The sequence below is a fragment of the Saccopteryx bilineata genome, chromosome 3 (assembly GCF_036850765.1).
Source record: "Saccopteryx bilineata isolate mSacBil1 chromosome 3, mSacBil1_pri_phased_curated, whole genome shotgun sequence".
Classification (NCBI taxonomy): Eukaryota; Metazoa; Chordata; class Mammalia; order Chiroptera; family Emballonuridae; genus Saccopteryx; species Saccopteryx bilineata.
The window spans coordinates 111,819,510-111,841,376 of NC_089492.1; the positions used below are offsets into that span (position 1 = coordinate 111,819,510).

Consider the following 21,867-nt stretch of genomic DNA (forward strand, 5'->3'; position numbering starts at 1 on the left):
TCACAAGTTATTTTAGTATGTAAATGAACTGAAAAGTTCCTACTTTTCAAGAATCACTGGATATCACATCACAGTCTATATATAAACTTTCCGGACATGAATACTAGCATAACTGCTAAGCATGGACCTAGAGAGCAATAAAATTCCAATTACAAGGCTTGGGTTTCCCATCTGATGCATGCCTAATGTGAGTTAGGGTCAAACTGACATATGCTAGAATCAGGGAAAACAAGCCCTTTCACCCCAAGAATGTGATCTATCTTATGTGAGAGAAACTAATCTTAGGTGAAACTGCCTGAGAAGTCTAAACTCTACTCCTATGAAAAAGAGTTGAATATTTAAGAACAGATTTACTGAAATTAAGTAAATTAGTAAATTCAGGAAAAATAGTATTTTTTATAAGGAAAAATGTAATAATTATACATTACCTAGCTCTTCAGGAAATATTATATACATGGTGGGGCAAAAGTAGGTTTACAGTTGTGAGTACACAAAACACAGTTTATTCTTGTATTATTATTTATTATTTTCCATACCAACATTCATAAACCTACTTTTGCCTCAACCTGTATAGTTAAACTATAAATACTGATTATTGATTTAACTGAACTTATAATAAATACATTAGAAAAACAGGAGAAATACAGATGGGGCATTAAAAGAGCTAAAATCTCATCTATTTATCAGGACGTCAACAGCTAATGTCTAAAAGGGATTAATCAAGAAATACCAGGGTAGGCATATTATTACCATAGTATATGGGGTTAAATGAAAGAAGGAATTGCTTAAAAGGCTGAAGAGGGAAGGACAAGCTGTTCTCTATGAAACTTTTTGTAGTAAATAATTCTTTCAACCATAAAAAACTTTTTTAAAGAGGGAAAGAACACCCCCAAAAAATCCTGTTTTAAGAAGTCTGGTCATTTTATTTACTTCTAGGGAAGAAATAAGTAATAGTATCTGAAGCATACTTAGCTGTATTAATTATCTGAAGCATATTTGATGAGGCTAGCAAGTAGGATTCAATGCTAGAGATTCAGGCATAAGATATGTGAGACTATACATAAACATAAGAAAATAAAAATCTATAATTTCTTCTTTAAAAAGACAGAAAGCACTCCATTCCTTCATGTAAGTTAAGCTTTATTTCTTTATACAAGAAAAATCAAATTCATACAGTAACAGAATGTAGTCCAGTATAACTCTAAAATTCTCTATGAAGAAATTTTTATAGATTTATTTACTTTCATTAAATTTAATGGCATGACATTGGTTAATATAATTATACAGGTTTCTGGTGTACATCTAAAGAGAAACTGTAGTCTATCAAGTATTCCAAATATTCTGTCTTTCCTTCATGTTTAATACTTAAAATGCTAATCAAAAATTAATTCAGAATAACCATAATTAATGAAGTTTTGATTATTCCCTTTGAAAACATACCTTAAACAAAGAATTTATTTTGTGAAAGGCCTTTCTCTAAAATAAAAGACAAGCAACTGAATGATACATATTGATATATGAACAAGTACTTTTTAAATCACACATAGCTCTTTCTAAACCATCATTATCACAAATCAAATCTCTTTTTTGTAAGATAAAAACTGGAAAATGCTTTAGAGGCAAATAGCCTAGCAATATAGCTCAAATCTGTCCAGCCAGAAGTTAAATGAAACATGGCAACATAAAAGAGCTTCAAGCAATTTCACATTTATAAACGACCTACTTATGACAAAATGTATTAATTTCAATAAACAGGCAATAGTATTATTATCTACCATGGTATATAGTAATTTTTAAATTAGGGTAATAGATGAAGGAAAAGTTAGCAATTCTACAACATTAATATTATAAGATTTGGTACTTGTATAAGCAAGGATTATGTCTTTACTTATTCATTGACTAATATCTATGAGAAACAGAAATCTGATAGTTTTAATGGCTTTATGTTCTTCTAACCAGACTGTAAACCTAGTATGTATCCTCTTGGACCATCTGTTTAGTGTTGGTGCCTAACAACTACATGTGCTCATGTTTTTGATCATGCCATTCTAATTTAAAACTAGTTCTATGCAAGAGTTTTTATGTTTTTTTTTAATTTTTTTGAGATATATTATATGGCAACATAATTATATAACATTTGAATGCCACTACGAAACATTTAAAATAACAAAGTTATTCGCACATCTAACTTTAATTGTGCATATGCCAGAATGATTGCTTTATTAAAAATAATTAACAGGGTAAGCCCTGGCCGGCTAGCTCAGTGGAAGAGCACCAACCAAGCATGTGGAAGTCCCAGGTTCGATTGCCAGCCAGGGCACACAAGAGAAGCATCCCTCTATTTCTCCACCCTTCCCCCTTTGCTTTCTCTCTATCTCTCTCCTTCCCTCCCGCAGTCAAGATTCCACTGGAGCAAAGTTGGCCCGGGCGCTAAGGATGGTTCCATGGCCTCCTCCTCAGGCACTAGAATGGCTTCAGTTGTAACGGAGCAACACCCTAAATGGGCAAAGCATTGCCCCCTGGTGGACATACTGGGTGGATCCCAATTGGGCCAATGAGAGTCTGTCTCTCTGCCTCCCTGCTTCTCACTTCAGAAAAATACAAAGAAAATAATAATAACTAACAGGGTAAATATCACCATTTAGGGTTATCTAAGTAGTAAGGTATCTGTCTTAGCCTTGAGAATAATCAGGGAAATTAGGTTTTTCTTTTTTTTTTAATTTACTAATTTGAGAGAGAAAGAGAAATGTGGATTTGTTGTTTCACATATTTATGTATTCACTGGCTGGTTCTGGTATGCGTCCTGACTGGGGATCAAACTTGCAACTGTGGCACATAAAGATGACACTCCAATCTACTGAACTACCCAGCCAAGGCTGGGGTTGTTTAAAAAAAAAAGTATCCCTTTACCTTAATTTCTCCTTTTTCTCACAAACTGAATTATTGTGTATAACTGCCAACAATAAAACCTAATGTTAATATTTTATATACGTATAGAATAGTTTCACATAATTCAATCTTTACAATGACTGAACAATTATTCTTGGTGAAGTATGTGATACGTAATTGCCACATAGAGATTATCAAAAACAGTCCCCCTCAGTACTTTCTTATAATTTAAGATACATTAAGTTACCTCGTCAAGGGTTGAAGAAATATCTATGACATCTTCTGACTAGGCCAAGACTGAGCCAGCGGTACAGCATGATATTCACTGATTTAACAAACAGAACTAACATTCTGATTTAAAAGTTGCAAACAGACCCAAAAAGAATAAAAATCCAATACTATACACACACTTAACTTTAATTTTACCCGAAGTGTATAAAATGACTGAAGAGCTACCCTTTACTTTTTAGAACAGGCCAACACGAGCCCTTAAAATATCAGCCTAGATATTTTCTAACTTTTCAGTCTGAGGACCCCTTTTCAATCTTAAAATTTACTGAGGACTCTAAACAGCTTTTGTTTATGTGAGTTATATCTATATATATTTACATTAAAAATTAAAATTAAGAATTAAAAAATAATTTATTCAGCCACCTAAAAATAAACTCACTGTATGTTAACATAAAGAGCATATTTTTATGATAAATAACCATCTTTTTCAAAAACAAAAAATTTTCGTGAGGAGTGACATTCTTTTACAACTGAGTAAATCTCTTTAATACTTGTGAAGACATCTGGATTCTTAAATCAGCTCCTGCATACAACGTGCAGTGGTACACTATTTTGCTCAAAGTACACGAAGAAAACTGACAAAGATACAATCAGAAAGAGTACTTTAATAGCTTATTCAGATAATTACTGAAATTCTCTGATACTACTAAAAGTCAGTAAAGTGGTCCTTTCTTAAAGGTTGGTTTTAAGGTGGGATCTGAACCTTATCAATGACCTTTTCTTCCTTTGTTCTATATGGCATGTTGAATGACACATCCATGATTTCTTATTATGCATTGATTATTTTGAAAATATTTAGTAACCGAGTTATACAGAGATCTTCCAAATTAGGCAAATTTTATTATTCAATACAGGAAATCACTTTGATTAATATCACCTCCAATTTCATCAGAAAAGTCTTTAAATCCTGAGATGCTACTAGCTCATGTTTTCTAGAATTCAAATTTTATCACTGATAGCACATACTATCAGTTGTTTCCTTGAAGTGACAGGCTCACTTTGTTCATTTTTGAGAAAAAGCTCAACACTCAAGTCTGAATAACTATAGTTTTTTAGTAGCTCTTTCAAGTAAAAATCATGTTCCACAAAATACAGACTTGTTCAGCTTGCAACACAAAGAATCATGAGTATTTTTGAGATAATCATCACATAAATGTTTAACGCATACTTCCCATTTTGTGTTAAAGATATGTACCCAATGATCAAAACTCAATAAATAACTTTTATTGCTTCATCAAGGACATTTTTAAGTGCAACTGAATATCTTTTTAACTGCCAGTACATTGTGTAAAGAATGACTACTGGTACAATTTGGAACCACTCCTTGATTGATGCTAAGGTGTCGGCAGTTTTACCCACATTTACTTTGCACCATCAATGTTTTCGCAACACAAGCCAAAAAGGCAAATGACATCTTAATGTTATTATGAAAATAATTTTGACCTGACTGACAAGCACACCCCAGAAATCTGTTGATCTCACTTTGAGAACTAATATATAAATATTTGCCCAATCAATTCCTGTTCTTGGTCTGAAAACCTGACTACTTAATATTATGCTAACTAGTGCCTTCATAAAGTAACAGAACCTTTATTCATACGATAGTTAACTACATGGCCAGTAAATGAAACAAAGGTTGTTTATAGCACCAATAGGCATCACTAATCTTTGATGGAACTTTCACCCCTTGTCCTTAATCTTACAATGGGGTCACAGAGATTTGTTTTAATCAGTATTCTAGGGTAGCTTATGCTCCAGACCAGCTTATGGCTTTCACCCCCATACTATCAATTCAAGAGAGTAAGGATTCTTTACCTAAAGTCCATAAAACCTCCTAGGGTCAAATAGTTCACTTGATTAATTATCAGTGACAGGTATCACTGTCATTTTTGAGAAGCAATAAAGCCCTTTAAAATGGAGAAAAACTTCAAAAATATTTTCCAAAGTATAATGTGCTATAATTAATAACATGTACATAGAAACTTACTTCAAAAAATTTTTAATTCTGTATGAAAATCTTTTTTCTGGCCCTGGCCGGTTAGCTCAGCGGTAGAGTGTCGGCCTGGCGTGCGGGGGACCCGGGTTCAATTCCCAGCCAGGGCACATAGGAGAAGCGCCCATTTGCTTCTCCACCACCCCCCTCCTTCTTCTCTCTCTCTTCCCCTCCTGCAGCCAAGGCTCCATTGGAGCAAAGATGGCCCGGGCGCTGGGGATGGCTCCTTGGCCTCTGCCCCAGGCGCTAGAGTGGCTCTGGTCGCGGCAGAGCGACGTCCCGGAGGGGCAGAGCATCGCCCCAGGTGGGCGTGCCGGGTGGATCCCGGTTGGGCGCATGCAGGAGTCTGTCTGACTGTCTCTCCCGTTTCCAGCTTCAGAAAAATACAAAAAAAAAAAAAAGAAAGAAAATCTTTTTTCATCATCAGTTTCTATAATATTAAAAAAAAGTCCCTTACAGGGTAACAGTAAGAATATGAATTTTATTAAGAGCAGAATACAATCACCACAATATTAGTTAATTTGCCCCATAAAAGTACTCCAAAAAGATCACAAGCTAATTTCATTTTAAGCCCACCAATTAAAGACAAAATAATAGGTGCCTATTAAAAAAGCACCACTAAGGACAGGCAAAAATGAAAGAAGAAATGTATACAGAAAAAAGCAAAATAAAAGAGAAAAAGTATCCAGGGGTACAAACTAGTATTAAAAAATATCTAATGAACTGAAAACCAAGTTAGAGGAAAGGCATACAAATGAAGAGGTAAGGAGTTATTAATAGACAAGTTAATGAAATTTGCAACACAGTCTACAAATGGCCCAAGTGCAGTAAGTTTAAGGGACCTCCAATTTAATAAAATGGATCACTGGTTTTTAAAAGACAGAGGAATAAATGACCTACGATTCAGAATATTTTCAAAGTAGCTGTGACTGGCGAACTTGATGGATAATGTAATATTCAGAAGAAATGTGCAATATTCCTAATACTGGATTTAATTTCTCCATTGTAGACTTTAAAACTAAGAGGAAAAAAAAAACCAAAAAACAAAAGCAAATCTCCAGAGAAGCAAATTAAAAAAAAAAAGATTGAGTTTTTCTTCCCCAATAAATAACTCAAGTAATTATATGAATATTCCCAGAAAACAGGAGATTTTTGAAGACAAAACGACCAAACTCTAAAATACTGCTTTGATCTCTTTCTATTATGACAGATGAAACTTTGAATCCTAATAACAGAAGTATTAACACAAAGATGGCTAAATTCTAACAACTAGCAACTTAGCTTTCAGGGAATTGTTAAATCTCCTAGCCAAGTTATATCCCATAAATGCAGACTTTAAAGCATTCCAATAGCCCAAAAGAACTGTAATAACACATCTTCAAAATTATTTCACTGAATAAATTTGATAATAAAACATAAACAGTAATGAGAATTTAAATAAGAGCACAAATACATAGCTATTGAAATGTTTCTCATACAAAATTAGGCATCATTATTAAAAAGCACTGCTATATTATACATTTAAATATTTTTAGTTGAAAGTTAGAAAAAATAAAAAGAAACCAAATTACCTATTTTTCAAATGTCCAAACTCTACATAATTTTTCCTATAAATGCATAATTTTAAGTATGGTCTGTATGCTCAGCTTTTAACCTTACCATCAGCTTTCATTCTTCCCTTAAACACCCTGTATCTATGTATTGATAGAATTCCACCAATTCTTTATCAATAGTTCTTGAATTTGCTCCTTCTTCTCCACACAGCCCATCCTGATCTAAAACCTCATCACAATAAGTACAGATGATCATCCATCACACTTATCTTCCTTATTTGTCTCAGCCCAATTCCCCACCTTTGTTTCAAACACTAATATAATGTAAGTTTTCATTGATTTGCCGATGTATTCTCAGTACTTACAATAGTGTACATAATAGTGTACATCAATAAATATTAGATGAATAAATGAATTGCACAGTCTATTATGCAAACCAATGCCAAAATGATTTTCCTACAGTACTTTTAATCCCCTCAGAAGGAATTTTAAATGGCCCTCCAATGCCTGCTATATGTAGCCTAAGTTACCCTAGTTAATTTTCAAGTTTCCCTAATCTGATCTACTAACTCTGCCTATGCAACTTTATATTCTATTTCCCAACTTAGATCCTCTACTAAAGTTAGTCTCATCATCATTGCCCAAATCATAAATACAATATGCTTTTTCTTCAAGCTGCAGGATAATTTAAAATACCCCCTCTCCTCATCTATGGCTACCCAAAGTTCAATCATTCTTCAAGGTTTAAATCAAATTTAACTTCCTCCCTATTTAGGTTTCCTTGACTATCCACACTATTAGAAGGCCAATCTAAATTCAAAGAGTAGGCTCTCTAATTTACACAAACACACACACACACACTCTCTCACACCCTCTTTCTCTCTCCCTTCTTCCTCCCTCTACTTCTCCCTTCCTCACTCAAAAGAAAACATAAAATTCATACAAATTAAAGAAAAAAAAGAAAGAAGCTAATTAACCAAAGATTTGTTTTCAAATATATGCTTGGGATCATTTACCATTTACTATAGATTCATCTTATTTATACATACTCAATACTTAATACAAATACTTAAGTTTAAAATAATAAAATGAGATACAAGATTCTGAATCAACACATATATATTCTACTTACAAAAGTGGAAATATTCATATGCAAAAATTTTAAACAAAGAGTTGGAAAAAATTAAGTTAGCCTTCAATTACAAGAAAACTCAACACTGTTTTCCCTGAACATTCAAATAAACAAAGATTTTACTGTGATTTACCTCTTTTTTAAACCAGTTTTGGCAAAAATGGGTTGGAATATTGGTCTTTTTCCACAACTTTGGACCTAAAAGTAAACTATCTTCTTTAATCCTTTACCATCCAGGTAAAACAAACAGTCATGCTGTTGTCAATAACTGTTCAAAACCTAATTCATCATATTAAGAATATACCATTTAAAAAAATTCCTAAAGAGCTACTGAGATATTCTGAGTTTGGTTTTTAATATAAGGATTATGGCTAAAATAATAAGTTAAAATTAACATTACTATTAAATTTTTCTTTAACTTAAAATTAGCTATTTATTTTCCAGCTTTCTATTTTAATTCAAAATACTAATTTCTACCTCTAATGCTAATCATGAGATCATACCTGCATAAAGAATTAGGAAGTAAATTTCTTCTCCATTTTAGTTATTTTCACTCTGTTCCCTTTTTATCTATCCACTGGCATTGTCTAACCTTGGCCCTAAATTACCACTCAGAATTGCTCCAAAACCTCAAAATCTGAAAGTCCCCTCTGACCTCAACCTATTCAATCCTCTCTCACTCCTTCACTCCTTCTAAACCTACTCTTCTTCATCCTTATTGCAACCACCAGCCTACAGCCTCCCGATGACACCAGCTTTCCTCACTTTAATGCTCACACTCTACTCATTTCAAATATTCACCTGAGAATATTCCACCTCACAGATCAATTCCCAATTCTAAATAAACTCTATAGATACTTTTGTCAGTTTCTGAGCAGCTAAGATTACTGAATAAGTTATTCAATCATACTAATTGGCCCCACTATAAATGTGTGGTTTCCAAGTCGCAAATCATCAACACTGCATGACAATACTTGTATTCATCTTTGTTTCCTTTTGTGACTTCTATCCAGCAGCTCTGTGTAATTTTTCTACTTTCCTTAAACCTCCAACATTTTAATGTTGCTATTCCCTAGGAACTATCATTGGCCATCATCTACCTTTTTTCCCTAATACCCATGTCCTCCTTAGTTTCTATTACAAACATAGAAGATATCCTCTATCTCTATCTCTATTCTAGACCTTTCTCCTGAGCACCAGACCTATGTATCCCGAAGTCCACAAGATATTTCTCACTGTTCACCAAATAATTCAAAATAAACTCAAATTTTCTACACTTTTCCCCTCAACTTTTCATTCTCCTGTAATGCCTTACTTTCAAAAGGGAATACCTATATACACTCTTCATCCAAGTAAAAAATTGCTAATTACCCTAAACTTATCCCTCTCTCATTCTACATATCAAATTGGTAACAAAGTCTATGACTAAGTGTTATCGCTCTTCTGTATCACTAATACATCAACTCAGTTTCTATTTCTGTTCTGGCCCTCAACAGCACCAACATCAATCCTTCTAAAATGCAAATGATTTTCCTGTTTCAATTCTATCTATGATTTCTGTAGCCTATATTACTGTTTTTCATTGGAGTAAGATAGTGACACCTTTTAAACAAAGAAAATTATCAAAAATCTCTGAGGATCTTGTCCATACACATCCTGAGAGTCCATGGACCCAGCCTGAGAAAGTGGTTTAAGAAGCTAGTCTTAATCTCTGAAAAAAAAACTTTCAAACGTAAATTATTGCTGAAAAAAAATTATTAGTACCTCTTGAAAAATAACTTACTGAAATAAAAATACAAAAATTAAAATTTCTAAAGTACTCAGGGACCCCACGAATGTCTGTGAGCCCAGTTTAAGAAACTCTAGTTGTGATGGTTTAATTTTATGCATCAATTTGGCTGGACCATGGTACCCAGATATTTGGTCAAATATTATTCTGAATATTCTGTGAATGTGTTTTTTGAGTAAGATTAACATTTAAATCAATGGACTTTGAGTAAAGCAGATTATCCTCCATAATGTGCGTGGGCCTCATCCAATCATTTGAAGCCCTTAAAGGTACAAAGATACCTCCTGCTAGCAAACTGCCTTTAAACTCAATATAATTCTACACTGAGTCTCCAGCCTGCCTATATCAGATTTTGGACTAGCCAAGCCTCCACAGTCTCATAAACCAAATCTTTAAAATCAACACCCCCTAGGAGGGGGGGATGCATTCGGGGAGACACTAGAATCTATGTAAACGCAATAAATAAGTAAATAAATAAATATTGGTTAGAATGAACCTAAAAAAAATCAACGCCCCCTCTGTCCCTTCTCTCTCTCTGTGTTAATGTACATACACATCCTGTTGGTTGAATTTCTCTGGAGAGAATGTGAATGTATTAATACATGTCTCTACAGGAAAAATAAAAATAATTTATACATGATATCTAAGGACATGGTATCTTCCTCACCTCTTCAAACGCATTTCCCATGTGCAAGAAGCATACAGCAGCATACAATCTCTGCTTTGGCCATACAAAATACCCTACAGTTCACTGATTCCATCATTTTTATTCATATCTTCATGCTAATTTCTTAGCTTAAAATATTTTCCTCACCTGACCTGTGGTGGCACAGTAGATAAGGCGTCACCTGAAGAGCTATGGTAACCAGTTCAAAACCCCAGGCTTGCACAATCATACGAGAAGCAGCTAATACGAGTTGATGCTTCCTGCTCCTCCTCTACTTCTCTCAGTAAAATCAATAAAACCTTTTTTTTTAAATGTCCTGCCTCCTGCTCTCACTATGACTCCTATTCACCTGATTGCTCCTACTCAACTTTCATGTCCCAGTTTAAATGTTACCACCTCAAAGAAGCCATTTCCTCTCTTTATGTCAACATGGATCAAGAACATAATTCTGCTATGCAGCACATATATCACATTGCAATTCGGTTTATATGCACATTCCCCTTACTAGTGGGTAAAGACCAAACTTATTCAACATCATATCCCCAGTACCTAAAAGACAGTTTGTCATAAAGTAAGCCTTCAGAAACAAATGAATAAATGAGTATTTAAATGAACCATCCCTTATCCCTCTCACTGAACACTGTATTTAGATTTTAGCAAAAGAGGTCTCTGCCCTAAGTCCCACTCGGTGGTGAGGCCATGCCCCTCACCACTGGGCAAGGAGTTCAGGGAAATAAGATGTACCCATACATACCCCCTTCTAAATGACACTCCAATTACAGTATCAGGAATTTTATCCTATTAAATTCTCATAATAACCCTCTGATTCTCGTTTATAAAGAAGGAAACTGAGTAGTTAAATAACTTGCTAAAGGCCAAACAACTATATAGAGGTGACACCAACAGAGATCATACAAAACTAAGCTGTGAACAATAATGACTTGTTTGAGGAAATATATGTAAATTAGTACATATGGGAAAGCACAGGATAATGACAGTAACCAACCCTGGGGATACCATGGTTAACAAAACATAAAACAGGCCTGACTAGGCGGAGACACAGTGGATAGAGCATTGGACACAGAGGACCCAGGTTCGAGACCCCGAGGTTGCCAGCTTGAGTGTGGGCTCATCTGGTTTGAGCAAAGCTCACCAGCTTGAGCCCAAGGTCACTGGCTCGAGCAAGAGGTCACTCAGTCTGCTGTAGCCCCCTGGTCAAGGCACATATGAGAAAGCAATCAATGAACAACTAAGGTGCCACAACAAAGAACTGATGCTTCTCATCTCTCTCCCTTCCTGTCTGTCTGTCCCTATCTGTCCCTCTCTCTGACTCTTGTCTCTGTCACAAAAAACAACAACAAACCCCCCCCCATAAAATAGATACTATCCCTTCTTTAGTACAGATTATGTCTACTCCAGGAAGGAAACATTATCTCCCATCTTATAGATGTAGAAACTGAGATTCGGAGATAATAAGTAAATTATTTAAGATCACACACTAATAAGTAGCACAGTGAGAACTGATCCCAAGTTTGTTTGACTCAAAGCCCAAATTTATTCCACTTTACCGCATACCCTATTATTCATTCATACAACGGCAGTACAGTCTTCCCTCGCCACGTCACAGTTCACTTTTCATGGTCTCACTGTATCACGGATTTTTAAATTGTAGATATCTAATTCTGTATCACGCATTTTTTTGCTATATTGCAGAATTTTGCAGTATATAGGTATTTTTATATATTATCTTAATTATTTAGAAAGTGTTTAAGAGCATAGAAAGTGTTTATAAGAGTGTGGGAAAGGTTTGTAAGAGTGTGGGCAGAGTTTATAAAGCCTTTAAATATATATATATATAATAAATAATAAAATAAATATAAGGTTGCTACTTCGGGGATTTTCACCTATCGCGAGGGGTTTTGGAACCTAACCCCCGTGATAGACGAAGGACCACTATATTATCAAGAACCTACTGTATAAGTCTCTAGCTTCCAGAAATTCACAAGTAGTCATTAGAGTCAAGCATACCAAGACCTGAAATACAACGAGATAAATGCTATTACTGAAGTATATATAAGGTCCAATAGAAGCACAAGTTGGCATACTAAATGCCAATTCCCTAGGATGAGCCAGGGAATGTTGGAGCATTGACAGTAAGCAAGCAGCAGTCAGTTAAGAAAGCAATAGTGAGGAGGTGGAAGAGTGTTCTGGGGAAGGGAAGAATGTATAGAAAGGCACAGAGACCTATGAAAACACAACTTATCTTTGGAAACTATAAATTTGCTTAATCTTAGTCTATGCATTGAGGAGTGATTCTATGCAAATATAAAACTGGAGAAGTAGGCAGCAGCCAGATCTTAAAGGAGCCTGGATACTTTAAGTAATGTGTTTGCTCTTAAGGCAGAAGCTATTGGATCACCTTAAAGATAGAGGAGTGTTTTAGAAAGTTTCATATGGCCCTGGCGAGTTGGCTCAGCAGTAGAATGTCCGTTAGTTTTGCACATGTCCTGAGTTTGAATCTCGGCCAGGACACACAGGAAAAGTGACCATCTGCTTCTCCACCCTCCCTCTCTCCCTTCTCTCTCTTCCTCTTCCAGTTATGGCTCGACTGGAGCGAATTGGCCCCAAGCGCTGAGGATGACACCATGGCCTCACCTCAGATGCTAAAATAGCTCGGTTACTGAGTAATGGAGCAATGGCCTCAAATGGGCAGAGCATCGCCCTTTAGGGGACTTGCAAGGTGGATACCGTTCTGGGCACATGCAGGGAGTCTGTCTCTCTGCCTCCTCACTTCTCACTTAAGAAATATAAAATAAATAAATAAAGATAAATTTAAAAAATGAAAGTTTCATATGATCACAGTTGAGAAGACAAGAAGAAGGAAGCAAGACCAAAAAAAAGAGCAGTCGGGGGCTGCTGCGTTAATCCAAGAGCCAAGGACACATCTGAGGAATATTTGGGAGGTAAATCACAAAAGTTGGTAATAAGAGAGCAACTCACACTACATCATGAGTATCTTTTTTAAAAAAGCAACAAAACCTACATGTTCTATGCCTGACTGGTGGTGGTACAGTGGATAGAGCACTCACCTGGGACACTAGGAATCCAGGTTAGAAACCCTGAGGTCACTGGCTTGACCACAGGATCATCATGATCCGAAGGTCACTGGCTTGAGCAAGGGGTCACTGGCTTGGCTTGAGCTCCCCCACCACCTGACCTGGCACATATGAGAAGCAATCAATTTACAACTAAAGTGACGCAACTATGAGTTGATGCTTCTCATCTCTCTCTCTTCCTGTCTCTCTCCCCTCCCCAAATAAATAAATAAATAAGTACATAATAAAAACTGTAAGGTCCAGTAAGTAAATCTAACAGTGACCATATCAAAATTCAGAGGCAATGCCATACTTGGTAAAACAACTTACATATTTTATAAGCCATTTTAGGGTTATTATGGTCATAAGGCTAGCGCAATCTACTTCTTAAACTTAAGCATTGACAGAACTAAGGAACTCAGTCAAATTTCTCTATTAGAAAAATGGTTACTTTAGGTATACTTTATAAAACTACTTCTCAGGAAATACTTAGTAGTTGGATGACCATGTGTCAGGGGTTTAATTAAAAATAAATTTCACAGATGACTTTTCAAGTCCTTCAAACTCAAGATTCTAATAGAAGAAAAACTGCAACAAGTATATCATATTTACTAAGTATTTCAAGTAATAGAGCTCTATAGCTATCTAATGGGACTGGATCATAGAGTAATTCCAAATATTGCTTTGATACTATTAACAATCTTCTCAGTACTTAAAACCCTAACATATCCATACTTTCAAATGTTTAGGTAATATGAATAGCATACTTTTTAAACTTTAAGATTATGAAATTCCAGCCACAAATTCCTTAAAAATTCACAGCAAGTAATATTCAAAACTGGTTACAGAACTGAATGACATCTCAAACAGAAAAACGATTATTTCTACTTCACTGTCACCAAGCCCTATGTATGTAACTGGCACTGAGGAAAAATTATTTCATTCAGCTGAAGTAGGAAAATGCCCTGCAGCATGCACAAGAGCTGGCCCATCATTCCAGATCTCTAAATAGCTTCCTCTTCCCATTAGTTAAAGAGGACTGACACCATGTCACAAGCTCTTACAGAGATTCTTTGATTCAAGGAGCTACTTAGTGAAATCCAGGATTCATCTCTGAATGGAGTGAATACCAAGTCAGTGATCAGACTCTGAAATTATGAGGCAGAGTCAGTAAACTACCATGAAGAAATCAACTCTTTTCTTTTAGATTCTAGATCCAAAATAGCAAATCTAGTCACTAATTTTTTTTTGTTTTTACAGAGTCAGAGAGAGGGATAGACAGGGACAGACAGACAGGAACGGAGAGAAATGAGAAGCATCAATCATCCATTTTTCATTGCAACACCTTAGTTCAGGGGTCCCCAAACTGCAGCCCCCTGAGGCCATTTATCCAGCCACCGCCGCGCTTCCAGAAGGGGCACCTCTTTCATTGGTGGTCAGTGAGAGGAGCACATTGACCATCTCATTAGCCAAAAACTGGTCCATAGTTCCCATTGAAATACTGGTCAGTTTGTTGATTTAAATTTACTTGTTCTTTATTGTATTTGTTCCCATTTTGTATTTTACTTTAAAATAAGATATGTGCAGTGTGCATAGGGATTTGTTCATAGTTTTTTTTTTATAGTCCGCCCTCCAACGGTCTGAGGGACAGTGAACTGGCCCCCTGTGTAAAAAGTTTGGGGACCCCTGCCTTAGTTTTTCATTGATTGCTTTCTCACATGTGCCTTGACCGTGGGCCTTCAGCAGATCGAGTAACCCCTTACTCAAGCCAGTGACCTTGGGTCCAAGCTGGTGAGCTTTGCTCAAACCAGATGAGCCCACGCTTAAGCTGGTGACCTCGGGGTCTCGAACCTGGGTCCTCTCCACGTCCCAGTCCAACACTCTATCCACTGCACCACTGCCTGGTCAGGCTAGTCACTAAATTAATCAATATTCTTACTCTTAATTAACATTTTAATGAGCCCTGGCTGGTTGGCTCAATGAATAGAGCATCAACCCAGTGTGCAGAAGTCCGGGGTTCAATCCCTGGTCAGGGCATACAAGAGAGGTGACCATCTGCTTCTCTCCTTTCTCTCTCTCTTCCCTTCTTGCAGCCAGCGGCTCAACTGGTTGAGTATCAGCCCTGAGTGCTGAGGAGAGCTCAGCTGGTTTGAGCATCAGCCCCAGACAGGGGCTGCCGGATAGATCCCGGTCAGAGTGCATGCAAGAGTCTATCTACCCCGCTCTCACTTAAAAAAATTAACATTTTAGATTGAAATAAAATTCTACCATAGGGCTCCTATACCAAAATTCTATGCCACATCTGAAAGCAGAAACACAAGACTGGCAAGGGCATAAATGTAATTATAAGTATATAAACAGATTTCCAAATCTGGCCAAGATGGAATAACAGTAACCAAATTTATAGCCTCCTGCCTAAAACAACTGGGCAAAAACAGGAAAAGACAAAATATAGAAAGCATTTTGTCAAGACAATGGACATCAAGCAGCAAAGAACAGTAGATTTCCAATTGATGGGAAATATACAAATGAAATTTACAATTGCCCCAGCTTACTGCCTTGAAAGAATTTCTAGGCCATAGAAGGGGATGGGGAACCAAGGCAGAGCACAGTGGTCTCCCTGAACTGAGGAGACATAACTTAGTCTGGAGATAATGACTACCATACAGAAGGCAGAGTACTTAAGAGAAAAGAGCTGCACAGATAGATTCAGAGATCTGAAGAGGGATCCCTCAAGTCTTCAGCTGAGTCCTTATCAGTACATATCAGGAAACTATGCAAGGGCAGTGAAGGAGCCAACAAAAAGGATTAGAGGAAACACTACCTAGAGTTCACATAAGTCCAGGAATAGTTTTTGTTGCCACCAACTAGAGTACTAAGAAGGGTTTTGCCTCAACAGTGCAATAGTGGTACTGCCTACTACAACTTAAAAGTAACACCTGAAGATATAAAACTGTCCCCAAGTTAACTGCATCCCAGAACAAAGCTCAAGGATATTTAATAGAATACAAAAATATCCAGCACCCAACAAGGTAAAATTCCAAATGCCTGGCATCCAACCAAAAATTACCAGGAATGCTGCCCTGGGCAAATAGCTCAGTTGCTTAGAGCATCGTCCTGAAACAGAGAGGCTGCCAGTTTGATCCCCTGTCAGAGCACACACAAGAACAGATTGATGTTCCTGTCTCTCTCTCTCCCTTCCTCTCTCTCTAAAAATCAATAAAATATATATATATTTTAAAAAATCACCAGGCATGCTAAAGGAATAAAACACAATCCATAATGAGTCAAAAAAAAAAAAAAAAAACAACCAAAATCAACCTAGAAATGACACAGATTGAACTGTAGATCTGGACATTCAGCCAGTTATAACTGAATTCTGCATGTTCAAGAAGCTAGAGAAAAGACAGCATGAAAGCTATACAAGTGGAAGATAAAAAGACTGCATTTCTAAAGATAAAACCATGTCTGAAATAAAAAAATATGCTGGATGGGATTCACAGCAGATTACACATTACAGAAACAAAGATTAATGAATTTGGAGACATAGCAAGATTATCCAAATGAAACTGAGAAGACTGAAACAAACTGAATGGAATGTCAGTGAAAATCTAGCAGCCTGATATACAAGTAATTGGATTTCCAAAGGGGGAACAAAGGGGCAAAAAATAAATCAATTGTGTCTGTGCATGTGTAAATAATGGCCAATTTTTAAATAATTTGATGAAAACTACAAACCCACAGATCCAAGAAGCTCAATGAACTCCAAGCACAAGGAACATAAAGAAAAATAAAGTTCTGCCTGACCAGGTGGAGGCACAGTGGACAGAGCGTCAGCCTGGGACACTGAGGACCCAGGTTCAAAAGACCAAGGTCACCAGCGCAGGCTCACCAGCTTGAGCACGTGGTTGCCTGCTTGAGAGTGGGATCATAGACATGACCTCATGGTCACTGGCTTGAACCCAAAGGCCGCTGGCTTGAGTAAAGGGTCATTGGCTCAGCTGGAGCCCCGTGGTCAAGACACGTATGACAAAGCAATCAATGAACAACTAAGGTGCTGCAACTGTGAGTTGATGCTTCTCTCCTTTTCTCCCCCAACTCGCTAAAAAAAAAAAAAAGTTCCATTTACAAAGGATTCTTACTCACAAATTCTATAACCAAATGTAATCCAGAAGTTACTTGACTAGGTTAACTTTTAACTTACTGCATACAATTTCAACTGACAATTTAACAGAGTGGTTGTTAAATTAACTCAATTAACTCAAACATTGAGTGCTTAACAGAAATCTTAATGATTTTAAAATTAGCAAAATATAGCTTTTAAAACAATGTGGGCCCTGGCCGGTTGGCTCAGCGGTAGAGCGTCGGCCTGGCGTGCGGGGGACCCAGGTTCGATTCCCGGCCAGGGCACATAGGAAAAGCGCCCGTTTGCTTCTCCACCCCCGCCCCCTCCTTCCTCTCTGTCTCTCTCTTCCCCTCCCTCAGCCAAGGCTCCACTGGAGCAAAGATGGCCCGGGCGCTGGGGATGGCTCCTTGGCCTCTGCCCCAGGCGCTAGAATGGCTCTGGTTGCAGCAGAGGGATGCCCAGGAGGGGCAGGGCATCGCCCCTGGTGGGCGTGTCGGGTGGATCCCTGTGGGTCGGGTGCAAGCGGGAGTCTGTCTGACCGTCTCTCCCGGTTTCCAGCTTCAGAAAAATAAAAAAAAAAACCAACAAAACAAAACAAAACAAAAAAAATAACGTGTATTTTATTACCCAATTGGATAATGAATTTGGATTGATCTCATTTTAGCAAATTACTTTTAAAAAACTAAAGCATACTTCTTTTTTGTCTTTTCTTTTCCTTTAATTAATATAGGTCATTCAGAACAAAATTAGGACACTAAAAAAACTTTTAAAGAAACTGAGAGGTGGAACTGAAAACAGAAGCAGATTTGAGGTTCTCCCAAAAAAAAAACACCTGGCAACCACTATTTTGGAACACCATTACTTTCAAAATATACATATGTATTTTTAAGTATAAACTGCACTCAGAGTGGAAAAAAGGCTAAAGTGTTTTTAGCACCTCGGCTTACTATTCAGGACTAAAAATAAAAATACTTTCTGTAAAAGAATAATTCAAATAAAAACCATTCAAGTGGAAAACTAAAGCATTTTTCTATTTTTTAGTAAACACACCTATTTTTTAGAGGGCAGCACACAAATTCAAAAGTTTCTAAAAACAAACAAGAAAAGAGACAGGGAAACAAGTTCTGAGTATTTACTATAATGGCTACCCTTCCTGTCATGTGTGTTCCCTAAAATAGAAGTCAATTTAATTAGTCTACCATTTTGCTTAGTAAATAGTGGGCTATTTCAAAGATAAAAAACAGTTCCATAGGAGAGCTAAAAGAGCTGACAAAAATACATTTACTATCCCTGGAAATAATTAATTTCTACATTCCTTTTACCTTTCTTAAGAAAAAAATACATATACACACATTTAAGATAACATACATATTTCTTTGGGTGACTATACAATTAAACCCTTCTGGAAAACGTATGGTAGGATGGTACTTCCCTATAGGATCAACACATACATTAAAAACAGCACACAAACTCTATCAGACATAGACTGAGATGTTACCACTGGACTTCTATCCTCTTTTAAATAGAAAAATCTAAAGAAATCATTTCCAATAAAATACAGAACTGATACTTTTATTAGGTTATTAGTCATTAACAGTAAACTTATTCTCTAGTAATATTCATTAATAACGCATGAAAATGACCACATATATAAAAGATGAATGTTTTGAAATTAAAAGTTCCAAACTACTCTTGTAATCAGATTCTATTCAAGAGAAATAAGGCTAAATATACATTATTTTGAGCACAAATGTAAAATTCAGAGTCTGATAACCTACACTGATGTACCTAGAATACATGTATGCTACAACACCCACAATGATAAAAATGGAGTTTTTATTTCACTGATCCAGCTACCAATATGATTTCAACATTAAATTCCCATCTCAAGAACTTTCCTACTTAATACAAACCCAATGTCAGAAACATAAAAGACAAAGATGTGCCTACTAAATCATTACCTAGCTGTCATCAAGAATTCAGTTACCTGCATTTCAAAACTAGCTCTAATACCTTAAAATGATTCCTCAAATATTAATCTAATAATTCATACACTAAATCATCTACTCAGACTTAGTAGCATTTAAATTACTTGCTACAGCAACAGTTCATACCAATTAGAACTATTGTTTGAAATTCTCTCTTCTGAAATCTGTTATTTCACCAGTTTCAAATTCTGAGCCATTTATTTTTAGACAAAAAGGTTAGTAAGAAACATTTCTGTATCAAATGCACATAACTTTATAGTAAAGACTCCTCCCCCCACAGGAAACTATTCTTATTCTTTCTTTCATTTTACTAAATTATTAGAGGACATACTGTGGTTTGAATTTCAGCACTGAAGACAATAAGTGACAATACATGATTTGCGGATTGAAAAATTAAATGTTTCAAAATTTTAGTCACTGGGTTGTGATCAACAGGCTGGGCATGTAATTATCACTCTTTTCAAGGTCCAACTGTTAAACCCTCTGAATTTTTCTGGCCAGAGCCAAATTAGAAGCTTGAAACATAAAATCTCTAAGTTCACAGTACGCAATTTTTCAAAGAAAACAAGTTACCTAGAAAAAAAAAGGATCACTTACATTTGGAGCATGACCTGGTTCAAAAATACCCCATCCACCAAAGCCACATATTCATCCAGGTTGGTCCCATTTCCTGCAGCCAGAGGTCCAAACGTTTTAACCTACAACAGAATGATCATCACGACACGAATGCCCACCTCCATCTCTGCAGCCAGAAATAATGCAGCAAAATATATAATAAATAACACCGACTTACCCAAGTGACCAAGGGGCTGGTCATGAACTGCTCCAGAAGGGGAGTAAATATTTCGTTCTCCATTTTACAGCTAATGTATTTGAAAAAAGGAACTAACACACACACACACACACACACACAAAATACGCCTAGGGAACTGGTCACTAAACGTTGAAGTAGAAATCAATTAAAGTCTATTCTGGCACGGGAAGAAAACCCCCCATCGTAGAGTGGAGAGAAAAACTCTCCCTCCTCAAAAAACACCCCAGAGGAAAACGAGCCGAAATCCCGAGAAGTGGCTTCGACAGCGGCCACGAGCGCAGCCTGCGTTGGAAATGTCTGTACCGGGCGAGGAGGGGCAGAGAAAAGGCATCTGGAGGAGGAGGAAGGGAAAATGGGCTGGAGCAGCAAGACAAAAAGCCCCGTCAAGGTTGCCCAGCTGCTGTAGGAGTCAGACCAGCGAAGCTGCCTCCAATGAATTAATCCCAACGTGGGCTAAATGAAATACCACGTTAGCTATCACGTTAAGGGTTCCAGGCGGCCGTCAGGCTCGAGCTCCGTGTCCCGCTCAACACTTTCCACCCACCAGTGGGCATGGAGCTGCTTCGAAGCGCAGAGCCTCCCTTGCCCGCAGCCCCTCACCAACGACAGACAGGGCTCGCCCCTTCCCCCCGAGCAGACACCATCCCTCGGCCGCCCTAGAGCCTCGCCTCCAGCCCCCTTCCCCTCCCAGAGGGTGGGGGCTTGAATGTGTGCCCCTAAGCTCCCAGTATTCTCAGCCCCGCCAGCCTTTTCAGTGCGCCTTTGGGAAGCCCTGGCGCAAAATCGCCGCGGCCCTCCAGCCTAGTCCTCTGCCCTCTCTGGCGGAGCCGGAGTAACGGCTTCCGAGCCGCAGTGCCGCATTACACCCAATGCCGCTAGCTCGCCGTCAAAAGGGGCGCGCGACTCCCTCCGCGCCTATATCCTTCCGCCGACTCCCCGCCCCTGCCGTTCCGCAGCCTCTGGATTGTGGGAGAAGAAAACCGCTGCATGAGCGCGCTCCCGGGCAAGCGCGCCCCCGGGCCGGCCCCGCCGCCGCCCAGATCTTGGCGGCGGGCGCGGGCGTGAACGCGCTCTTGCTGCAGCTGCTGCGGTGGCCGGCGCCTCGCTTGCGCCCAGGACATTTGCCAGGGTCTGGGGGCGGGGACCGGGAAGGCAGAGGAAGGGGTTTGTCTGCTCACTCCGCCTAATTATGGTTTATTTCCTCCCCAAGTGCCTTCTTTGATGTGTGAAGGAAAGGGAACGAAATCCATCTCTTTTAACCACGAGGGATGCAGACAGCCTTTCCGGACAGTTTGATTTGATCTGTTAAGCGTGCTTTCGCCTGCAAAACGAAATGGGAAAACTCACTGCAGCAAATAGCAAAAGAGGGATTTAAGCCACAAACTTGTTTTTTTTTATCTTCTCCTTTTTAAAATCCAGTCCACGAAAGCATGAATGCTCTTCAAAGTTGCAAGTAAAATGTAGTAGGGTTTTAAATAACCAAAACTGTCTTTCAACATGTTGGAGTAAACGTGATTCAGCCGTTTGACT

At 37.7% G+C, this 21,867-nt stretch overlaps 1 protein-coding gene across 4 annotated transcripts in view; it reads right to left on the minus strand.

Moving 5' to 3' along the window:
- Positions 1 to 21,277, minus strand: part of CCDC88A (coiled-coil domain containing 88A) — a 148,447-nt gene extending 127,170 nt beyond the window's left edge. For all 4 annotated transcript variants that reach the window (XM_066267154.1, XM_066267153.1, XM_066267152.1 and 1 more), the window contains exons 1-2: positions 20,317 to 21,277; positions 20,121 to 20,221 (exon numbers count right to left, since the gene is read on the minus strand). In XM_066267154.1, coding sequence (XP_066123251.1) covers positions 20,121 to 20,221; positions 20,317 to 20,379 — 164 coding nt within the window. In that variant the 5' untranslated portion in view covers positions 20,380 to 21,277. The remainder of the gene's footprint in view (positions 1 to 20,120; positions 20,222 to 20,316) is intronic.
- Between the last annotated feature and the right edge of the window lie 590 nt (positions 21,278 to 21,867).